Consider the following 11,626-nt stretch of genomic DNA (forward strand, 5'->3'; position numbering starts at 1 on the left):
ATTGTTATAAAATTAAACTAACTAAATTTGTAAAATTAAAACTTAATGAATATTTTGGGGTTTCAAAAATAAAAATAACCTAAAATCTAGCAAATGTTATGTAAAAACATATTTCATAATATAAAATACACAAAAAAGATATAATTTATAGAATAATTTATATTTTAACAATGCATAATGCAGTTTGATATATCAAATGATTACAGAATAACATAAGAATAATGTATCATTATATTAATCATGACAAAATATAATGTATCATACTTTTCACCTTTGAATTGAAGTAAAACACAGTGCACTATAATAACATTTTATTATTCACATTATTACACATGTCACAGTATAATTATTGAAAAGTAGTGGATGATGAGGCTCTGAATTTGAGTATTTTACAATTATTTCATATTTAGCCAACAAAGCAGTGATGAGATAAGATTGAACTATACCCAAAAACTTGTTTTCAAAATGAACAAACTAAGCATTTTTCAACGATACGCTGGAACAGTTTCACCTTCATCACAATAAACTTCAACACAGATGAAAATTTAAAGCTCTAACTTAATCGAACTGTGTTGCTTTATATTTTTAAGATAATGACACTATTCAAAACACACTTTTACTGCAAAGCAGTTATCTCTTAAGAATTGTCTACTTCAATGATTTTTAACCTGGTGGATGGTTCCCTGATATTATCTTCTGCTGATAGCTCAACTACTTTTGCTTCAACTGTTGAATGAAGTTGGTTTCGAGGTTCATTGATATATTTTACTGAGTTATGTTTTGAATTAGATTTGAACATAACTTTGGGCAGTACTTCACACGTATTTTCTTTTACAGTATCATTTTTCATGGTTTCTGAGCTTACTTCAGTTACTTTCTTAGGTTTATTAAGCCTCTCATCAGTCATTAGTACGACACTTTCCGGTGCAGTATTAATTTGTTTACGCAGTTCCTGAGCAACATTTTGTGCCAAAATATGTTTAGGTTGTTCCTCTAAGACCTTGTTCATGTCTGCTAGTGCCTCTCTGAATTGGTTTTTATGTTGAAGAGCAATACCTCGACGAAACAGAGCTTTAACATTGTTCGGATCTAAATTTAATGTATTTTTGGCATCCGCTAAAGCTGCTGTATAGTTGCATTGTTTTAAATAGCAAGCTGATCTGTTGTTATAAGCTTTAGGTGTGGGCCAAATCGCTATAGACGCCGTGTAATACTTGATAGCTTCGTCGTAATTTTTTTCCTCATAATATTCATTACCTCTATTTTTTTCCTGTTCAGCTAAAAGCTGTCGTTCTATCTGTGACAGGTTTTCAATATCATTTTCTACCACCTTAATCCTCTCAACCGTGGTTTGTTGACTTTTCTTCTGTGACGTATCCTCTTGTTCTTGTTTCAAATCCATCTTGAGCAATTCTGTATCTGCATCATATTTGTCCCACGCTTTGTAGTCACTCACACGGTTTACTTTACGTTTACTCTCAGTACATTTATTTTTAACAGAAGATTCCAACACAGGAGCTTGTCTGATTGGAGCTTCAATGGCGTCTTCTAACTTGTTGTTTTCTTCTGACAATGTCATATCAGATACAGAAATTTCTTTTTGCCACATGGAAATGTCAGTTAAAATTGTGTTCCATTCTTCACGATTCAAACTATTACGTGTGAGTACAGGCTCTTCTATACGCAGTTGTCGACTGACAGGATTCAACAAGCGTAGCCGATCTTCTGTTGCTTTTTGTAGATCAGGATAGAATCCTTCTTCACCAGATCTTAGTATCTTCACAATTCTTTCAAGTTGTTTTACATCATTACATCTGCCAATATATTCATAACTCAGATAATCTATCGGAATTTCATATTTTCGGAGTAATGATCTTTGTTTTAAAGTACTTTCCATTTGAGAAGCTTCCAAATTTTTTTCATTATCATTCATAATTTCAAACACTGTAAATATTTACACTTTTAATCAGGATTACCTAAAACAAACAAATAATGTAACAGTTATTGTTCTTTAATGCAATCAGTATCAATACACCTTATGATATAGTGCATATTACATTAATAATTCAGGAACTTCATAAAATTTTCATAGTGTTAGTAGATCTAATATTCAAAATATCATCTTTCTATCTAAAATTGCACATTTATTTTAAATCAGGTAAAATAAAAAAATAAAAAGTGTTTGCTATGGTTGATTTTATTAAAAAATAGTAAACATTATTCTTTAAAATGTTTTTACATGTTCAATGAACTAACAAAAAATAAACATTGAAGATTTAAAATTCAAATGGCTTAGATCACAAAATTTGTATGTCTTTAAAAAGCTAAAAATGTACTCATGCTTATGCACTTTATGGGCTAACATTGCACTCACTTTCTTCCTTGCCCGTGGGACGCTAGTATTTTTTACTAGCACTTAAAATAATAATTCACTTAATCAGACGAATTTAAACAAAAAAATAAAACAAGCCAATGTAAAACAATAACTCTGTAATTAATAAGAATATAATAACTCTCCATTATGCATTTTATTTATAAATAACATCAAAACAACACAGTTCAAAAGTACTTAATGTTCATTCACATATTTAAAACAAAACTCAAGATAATATAATTTATTTTACTATTGAAAACCTCATTGTTAAGATGAAAATAAATAAAAATAATCTAATTATGAATAATTTAATACTAGTTTTCACAAATGTATTATAAAGCTATAGTTACTATAGACAATCTATGTAATAAAAGGGTTGTACAAAAGTAGAATTAATTTCATTACATCATTATATGCTCTTGTATGTTTTACGTTGGAAACACAATCTGTAAAATCTGTGCAAGTACTTAGATTACTTTTATCTGATAGTAGAACCTTTTTAAATTCTTTGTAATCCGTTTGGGTTAAATATTTCTGTTAATATACCCTCAAATGCAATACAGGGTGCTTTCTGTACAATAAGATGTTTTCATCACACTTACTGAGACACAAATTTCTCAAAATTCTTCAGTTTTCTCAACTTCATCACTATTAATTCATGCACAGGGTTCGTAGAAACTTATTACAGGAGCTTGGTGACTGCTACCAAATTTCAAAACATTTCCTGTCCATAGAAGCACATACACTATTTCTAAACATAACTTTTCTAAGAGCTCGCTGCTATTGCTTTATGTTGGGGTTATTGTCATTTCCACCTCTTGACCTAATACAATTCCAGATTGTCCTGACAAAACCTGTAAGTTAAAATATAACTACACTTCTAATTATATACTATGAAGCATTTAGTCACATTAATATTGCTTATGATCCTAATGCAACGGTTTTCTTTGGATGTTTGGAATTTTTTTTAATTTCAAAGTGTTCAAATAATTCATAAGAATAATACATCAATTAAGCTTTTGTCACTGAAAAAGGATTAAATTTTAAATGAACAGAGTATTTTAAAACACTTTTTTAAAGTTAAAACAATAAACTTCTTATTACAATACTTTTACATTGTTTAGTACCAAATTTCTAAACTATGACATATTTCAAACACCTAAAGACTATCAGGCAAAAGTCAAAACTGGAATATTAGGTTCATTGTAAAACAAGAAATCAATGATAACTTGGATACAACTGTATTCTTAATTTTAAAACCAATTAATTATTCTATTTTATACAATATTCCTTAGCTGCCTTATATTGTATTTTGTCAGGACAGTGAAATTACTATTAAAATTAAAATTGTTACTCTATTTATTTTCAAGTAAATGTGATGGTAAATATATTGATTTTTAGATTTTGGATAGTTTTGAGTATATAAAAATAAATTCCAATAAGTTTTAAACAAAAATATTGTTTTTATAAATACTGGTAAATATACCACATTCTAATAACATTTTGACTCTCCATTTCTTTAAAGTTTAGGTTCTTATCCTAATTTGTATTTATTTAGTTTTTTAATATATGCAGGGTGTAAATTAAATCCTGATTCACCTGAAAATATATTCCAAACGGATTGAAATATTGATGTAAAATCTTCACCATACCTATTTAAATATATTTATTTGGACTTTATGAAGGATAAAAATATTTCTCCCCCTCCTTTTGCAGAGGGGAGAAAAGGGGAGTTACTTGAAATTTTCAAATTGCAATCCCTATCTTGTGACACATCATTTGAAATGTGCATTCAAAAGAACCACAATGACAAGAACAAAACATCTCTATGACGATTCTAACAAAAGTTATGGGTAAACAACCCCTTATATCTAAGGATGTATATTAAGTCCTGATACGCCTGGATATATATATTCCAAATTGATTGAGATATCAATGTACAACCTTCACCAGACTTATTCAAATCCTTTTTTGAACTTTTTGAGGGTAATAAAAGTGTTAGAAGGTTATAACTTTAACATTTCAAATTCCAACCCTCATCTTGTGACATGTCATTTTAAAGATCTATTCAATGGAAACACAATGGCATGAACAAAACACCTCTACAAATGCCAGCTAGAAAAAAGGCACCTCTTAACAAAACTATGCACAACCAGAAACATTAGATAGGCTACTACGTAAAGAAATAAACTGGGCCCTTCAAAGTCTTACTGAAAGATAACACGCATGCATTGTGTTGATATGCGCAAGAAATTGGCATTGTCCCTACAGATTATTATTTTTTTTAAGTTATTTGCCCATAACTTTTGCTAGAAACGGCGTACAGGTGTTTTCTTACTGCCATTGTGTTTCTATTGAATAGACCTTTAATATGACATGTCACAAGATAGGGGTTGCAATTTGATTATTTAAAGTGATCACCTCTCTATCCCCTTTGAAAAGGAGGGTTTTAGAAGGTATGGTGAAGTTTTTACATCGGTATCGCAATCCGTTTGGAATATATTCAGGCGTATCAGGACTTCATTTACACCCTGTATAGGTATACACTTCAACCGGTACTTAAACATATTTTCTCCCGAACTGAGAAGCCACAGATGCAGAACAACTTATAGAATCAAAGTTGAGTGTGAATTCTCTTGTTGTTAGTCCTAGACCCAGGTATAGGTTAAACTGAAGCTGAGGCAGATGTTCTGATTTTCTAAAAATTTGTTTTAGACTACAGAAGAAATTGAGTAATAACATTGTTTCAATTCTTTTACTGTAGGAACTTTTTCTTTCGAATTGTTTTGGTACAATCTATTTTATTATTAAGCCAATATAATCTTGTTTACCTAATATTGGTAAGAAATTGGCCATAACTCTTTCTTATACTAGTTGTTTATTAAGTTGTTAATTGCTCCACTCATTTTGTTACAGATCTTAATTTGCATGATTCACATTCATAATAAATAGAGGTGTGCATTGTATAATATAGACCTGCATATATATGACATGTGTGTGTGTTTTATTAATTTAATTTATTTTAAAATGACTTGAGCGATCTGGTTCACTCTACAGTAAGAGTCTCCACTCATTGTCTGCTGTGATTACAAAAATCTCTATCTCATGCACAGAGTGAAGTAAGTATTTAACTATGATGGATTGAAAGTCATTGACAGCTAAACAAAGTTTGATCCTTGTGAAAGACCATACTACTACTATAACCTAGACCCAAATCGGTTTAAACTGAAAATTTTAGTTTGGTTTTTGAAAGAAAGGCAAATTTTTATACTAAAAATACAATTTGAATCACACTCAGAGCTTTGATTTCAACACCATTCTTTTAAAATTGGTTTTAGAGTTCTACCTACAATAACAGTAATCTGATAGTTGTCTAAAAGCTAATTCATACTTGACATAAATGACAAGTCAATTTTTTTTCTTATTATTCCTTGTCTATTGGTTGTATAAACCCCTGATAAACCCATCTCCTTGTGAAAATCTTGGTTATGTTGCTGTCTAGAAGATACAAAGTAGAGATGTATTTAATTATTGATTGTAAAATTTAAGAACATAAAAGCAAATTAAATGCAAATTTTTAAGATACATTTTGTTAGAGATTATCCTTTTTAACTTTAACTAAATTCTCTATTAAAATATAATTCCTATCATCACTGTATTATAAAAAAGGCTACATAATAAACAACCCAGCCTGCATTTTAGAGTTAGCTTAATTACTATTTTACTGTTATCTTCCACAACATAATTCTAGATTTGTAGTGTGGATTTTGTTTGTTTTTTATTTATTTGAGTATGTTGTTCATTTCCAATCATATTTGTCCTAAACTTCCTAGTTAGGAATCAGAGTATTAATTATTTTAAATGTTTCAAAGTGTGCTAATCCTTCAAATTTGGTTCAAGGATAGCTTGATGTGATTTTTTCAAATTTACTACATACTATCCTATTGTCAGTTGTAACTGTTGTGGATAACCCCCACTGACTTAGTTCAACATCTCTTTTGAGGCATTGCAGACAACCCCTCACTAACCCACTTTTGCTCTTGAAGTTAGACTTTTATATTTTTAGCTAATATATTTTGATATTGGTAGGAGCGGCAGGTAGTATCCACCCCAAAAGATAACATTTCTATAAATTTACTTTATTGATAGGTTAGAAACGTCATAAGTTTGTCAATCTTCTGAATACCTTTAATGTTCTATTTGCTTTTCTTTGGCATTGAAATGTATGGCTTACCTTAATGTCCCAGGCGTTACTTAGATAATAAGGGCAGTTTTTATTGAGCTGTGGACGTGAAAAAGTAAAGGCTGAGGCTAGATGCGTGCAGAAAACATCAAGTATGCAACTGCAGAGGGTAAACTGTTTGTGGTTGCTAAGGCAACACTGTTTCTCAATGTCTACTGCTGTAATCAGATCTTTTTAATTGGTGTAAGGTCCTGCATTTACATTACTACGTGTAACTATAAATCCAATTACTTTTTTCACACTACTTTCGTCACTGTTACATACAGGTTCAATGATCCACAATATACCTATTGTTTCGCTTTGGCCGTTCAGTAGTTGGTTCAGTGAGAGAATATTAATAGTTTCTATCTATGGTGTTTTGTTCAGCATATATATATATATATATATATATATATATATGCTATATAGAATAATATATATATATATATATATATAGATTAGCTATCTTACTAAAATGCTGTTTATGTTATGTTTGCAGTATATATTAACTATAATAGTACTAGATCTCAAAGACAGGCCTGCCAAGAATGTTCCCGCGTTTGTATTAAAATAGCTTAGATAATAATATGACTTTTACAGTAAATTTTGAACGTTCCAGTTTGAAATTTAATGATTTTACGCAGCTGTTCTGATTTTATAATTCTAATACGACATTATAAGTTTAAAAGCACAAAGTAGAGGTTTATGAGAACATGACTTTGTTCTGGCAGTTGCTGTTGAAAATGACAAAATGAAGTCATTATTTTTAAAGGTAAACTAAATTCCATCTTTGCGATCGTTAAATCAAAACTACTGTCCTTTTTCATAAGCATGCCACATTGTATCACGTTTACAATTTTGAAAATCTAACTTCATTATAAATAGGTAACATAATTAATTTTTAATTTGAACAATTATATATTTGTAATATAAATATATTATGTTGAGTTCAACCAAAGGGGTAAAGTTAATCTTAGAGAGACTATAAATAAATTTACAAAGAAATTAAATGCTTTTGTATGTGAGACATCGGGTGAGTTAGGTCTGGGGAAGTGAATCGGATAAATGTCACTACATAAATATTGCAATAAATTATCGTGTTTACTTGGATACAGTCTAAAGGTTTCATGGTCGATTATTACATTTCTCTATTTCACCACTGTTCAGAACAAACTGTGGCATAGATCTTAGTGTTTTGGCGCAGCGAATGTCATGTACTCGTACGAGTATACTGTCTGTGACAGTGTATACTTTTTTTTTCTCTCTCTCTTTTAAGCCTCAGCTTTACGCTATGCCGGCTTCGATGTTCACTGGTTTTATTATTATTATTACACTGATATTTATTTGCAAAGTACACTAATCCTGTCTATGCCTGATTGGACTTCCCCGGGATTTGAACCCGTGATCTCTCAGTTAGAGAAAAGTGTATACTATTTATGACAAATTTCCTGGTTCACAGTAATCACTATTAAATGTAGAATATTGTTAATGACTATTCATAATCAAGTGTACCGTACTGTCCATGCAATTTGTTAGTGTCGTTTGTTCTTATTAGTAATGTAAATTATAATCTAACATTCATACTCTAGGATACATGATACACTATTCTAGTCAAATTTTGAAATATTTATTTTCCGAACTCTTGCCTGAACAAGCTTATATTTGACCAATCAATGGCAATACGTAATATAACTTTACTGGGTTATGCATTGCTAAAAAGCTTTACCAAAACATTGTTATTTTATGCATATTTAGTTGTTCATAAAACAAAATTTGATTAGAGTGCAGACATTTTCTGAGTGCAATAAATTTAATTAATTTTAATGAAAAAGAACCTTACATTTTTTTACTCAAAATAATAAAAACTAACTATTATAATAGTAAGTCGATAACCAGTGGCGGCTCCAGCGGGTAGGCAGGGTAGGCCCGGGCATGCCTGGAAATGCCAAATATACATCTAAAGATATACAAAATGAACTTTTATATGCAGCTTTAAACTTAGTCGTTCGCGCTATATTTGATGAAATAAAAACTAGCAATACATGTAGCTTTAAAGTTGGTGAAGTTCGAGATGAAGGACTGCAGGAGCAAATGAATATACTCGTATTACGTTTCCGTTACATTCATCTGTCTAAAAAAAAAGGAAAGGTATCTTGGGTTTCTTGTGTTGCAAGAACCCACCGTTGAATCTCTTTCTATCACCATTTTTTGGAATCAATTGGTCTAAAAGTTTAGAATTGTGTAAACCAGTCATATAATGGTGCGTCTGTTATGTTGGGAAGATTTAATTGGTTGCAGTCATTAATCAGAGAAATGACTAATAAAGCTTGCTCGTACGTGATTTCCTTAGCACATGGACTGAACTTTTGTTGACGTAGCTAAGAATGTACAAATAGTTGGGAAAATTATGAGTCTTTTAGAAGCATTTTATGCTTTCCAACTTGCTCTACGCTTCGCCATTAACTGTTCATCTTTTCCAATGAGTTTAAAACGGGGAGAAAAATTGTCACAGTACCTCAACACAGCGGTACCAAATGGGTAGCAGAGTATAAATGGGCACATTTCCTTAGGAACTAAACTGACTGTAATAAATGCTTTGCAAAAATGTACGCAAAGTTAAAAGCCAAGAGAAGTTGCTAAGCCTAGAGGCCTTTTGATATAATTACAATATTTTTACTTGGCTTTCACTCTAGTAATGTCTTACTAAAGTAAGAAGTGATAGTAAACCGTGAGAGTATCTTAAAGATTGTTAATATCCTATCAAAACAACTAACTTCAGTCTTCGATCATATATGTAGGCATATGCCTTAAGCTTGTAAGAGCAACAATGGACAATTAGGTCAGTTACGAACAGATAAAGAAATTGAAGAATTTATCCAAGAAACAGTATAAGTATGCAAAGGCTGTGGGATTTATCACAAAAGCGACACTGCCGACTGGAAACAGAAGTCATCGACAAGCCTTCATCTTGATGGTTATTTCGTCATGGAGACTGGCTATACACTTCTCAGCCACCCTGATCCTGTCATTGATGAATTCGCTTCTCAGAAGGGCAGAAGATTGCAGTTGTCATGAAATAAACTGTTCATTTGGACTATCCTAAATGTACATATTACTGATTTAAGTTGTATTATTGAGCTGCACGGTTTATTTTGATTTAAATATTATTTCTGAACTTCTACTATTTTTGTGACTTTTATAGGTAATAAAATATATTCTTTTGAAACTAAAAATATTTTTTATTTTACATTGTTGAGCTGGATTTACAGTTTTAAAAGTAACAGTATGATATGCCTTTATGTTGATCAATGATTTAGAAGGATAAGATTAAGAATATCTAAAATTAAAATGTGTAAGGGTACATGACCCATCTAATCTAATACTAATACATTGTCAGTTGTGGCTCGTAGCTCTTAATAGAAAATATATAAACTTAGCTACTAAAAAACCACCTAACGAATAAGTATAATATTATAGGCTGCTAAAATTAAGTATAAACACAATACAAGTTGTAGACCTATTTTATTTATTTATGGCACAAACAGCTTTTACTTTTCTTTGGCTATTAAAAGTGGATTCTTATGCTAGACCTATCAAAGACAGAGATGGTAGGCTATACAAATTTGGCAGTTGTTCGATACCTACTATTTTAAAATACAGAGTTATAGAATTTTTGTATCATATCTACGTATCGTTTTTGTGAATGGTAAAATGAAATATATTATTACAAAAGTAAATCAACAAAGTTAAATCTATAAAATTTAAAAGTCAAACAGTTTACGAAAAAAATTAATATTCTTATGCTGATAATATTATAGTTAATTAGATAATGCACCAAGTTGCCATGAAATATAAAATAGTCACTCTTTTATTTAACTCATTATTCGTAGTTGCCTTGAGAGTTTAACTGTCCAAAAAGCCTTATAACTCACTATTTTGCATTTAAATTTTAAAAATTCCCCCTTTTACTGGGGGGTATTCCCCCCAGTCCCTCCACCGTAGTCATGACACTCCTAAACTGTGCCTACCAAAAAATAAATCTTGGAGCCGCCTCTATCTATGACAAAAATTTGAATGTACTGCAAAGAATCTGTGATATTATAGTTGTGTAGAATTTAGACTGTACATAATTCTTTTATAAATGTGCTTGACACTTTGATGAGATTAAGGAACGAATCAAGTTTACCAAGTTATCTGAATCCCTATTAGAACCAGTTGAGTCTTTCTGCTAATTACAACTATAATACATCGTAGTGCAAAATAAATACTTCTATAAATTTGAGGGTCAATCCCAAAAAAAGAAAACTTCGTACAAAACTCAGCAATACAATATTTTACATTCAAATTAATTAATTCATAATGTTTAAAACATTTTTCAAATCGATACAATTGAACGGCTGATTTCAAAAAAATACTGGCCATCGATTGCTAGATACGGATACGATATCCCTCAGCTGGAGACTGTTTACTTCGTAGGAGGTTAATCTACATTTGGTTTGTTTATGTTTTGATTTCTTGGTAGCTGTTCAGCACTTCTGGGTTCTGAACACTGACCGAAGTGACAAGTGGCGTAGACATTAGACAGAGAGCAGGGCTGGTGAATAAAAGAAGGTGAGACCGTTTGACATTATATTGTGTTTTATCATCAATAAATGAATTACTTTTCTTCTATATGAGTCATTAACTGAAGCCATTAACTGAGCAATGCATTTGAAATTCATTTGGGAAATATCAAAATATTGTAAGGTTAAGTCCTCTTATAGGTTATCTGTACTTTTATGGAATATGTTTATAAACTCATTGGTAGCCTGGTAATTCTTTACTTGAGTCACTGTATACTCTCTGACAAAATTTCAACTAAAAAAGGTGTAGGAGAGTAGTATAATAGATATTAAGGGAGGAAAGCCTAAATAATAACTGCAATTAGTCTGTGTCTGAATAGTTCCAGTCTTAAATGCCCTATCTGTGCAGGCTTCAGTCACCTGCACTTCTGAAATAAAAAGAAAAAGCTGTATAATAATAAGCGTCCA

General features: G+C 30.8%; 2 protein-coding genes across 5 annotated transcripts in view; one reads left to right on the plus strand and one right to left on the minus strand.

The window, feature by feature from the left end:
- Positions 1–294: 294 nt before the first annotated feature.
- LOC124353243 (sperm-associated antigen 1-like) lies at positions 295–6,866 on the minus strand. The gene is made up of 2 exons (XM_046803166.1): positions 6,609–6,866; positions 295–1,976 (listed from the first exon to the last, which is right to left on the minus strand). The coding sequence occupies exon 2, from the start codon at positions 1,931–1,933 to the stop codon at positions 638–640; it is 1,296 nt and encodes a 431-aa protein (XP_046659122.1). The 5' UTR covers positions 1,934–1,976; positions 6,609–6,866; the 3' UTR covers positions 295–637.
- Positions 6,867–11,079: 4,213 nt separating this feature from the next.
- The window catches only part of LOC124353246 (major facilitator superfamily domain-containing protein 6-A), a 33,369-nt gene continuing 32,822 nt past the window's right edge, over positions 11,080–11,626 (plus strand). For all 4 annotated transcript variants that reach the window (XM_046803167.1, XM_046803170.1, XM_046803169.1 and 1 more), the window contains exon 1: positions 11,080–11,207. The gene's annotated coding sequence lies outside the window, so the exon portion shown is untranslated. The remainder of the gene's footprint in view (positions 11,208–11,626) is intronic.

The sequence above is a fragment of the Homalodisca vitripennis genome, chromosome 1 (assembly GCF_021130785.1).
Source record: "Homalodisca vitripennis isolate AUS2020 chromosome 1, UT_GWSS_2.1, whole genome shotgun sequence".
Classification (NCBI taxonomy): Eukaryota; Metazoa; Arthropoda; class Insecta; order Hemiptera; family Cicadellidae; genus Homalodisca; species Homalodisca vitripennis.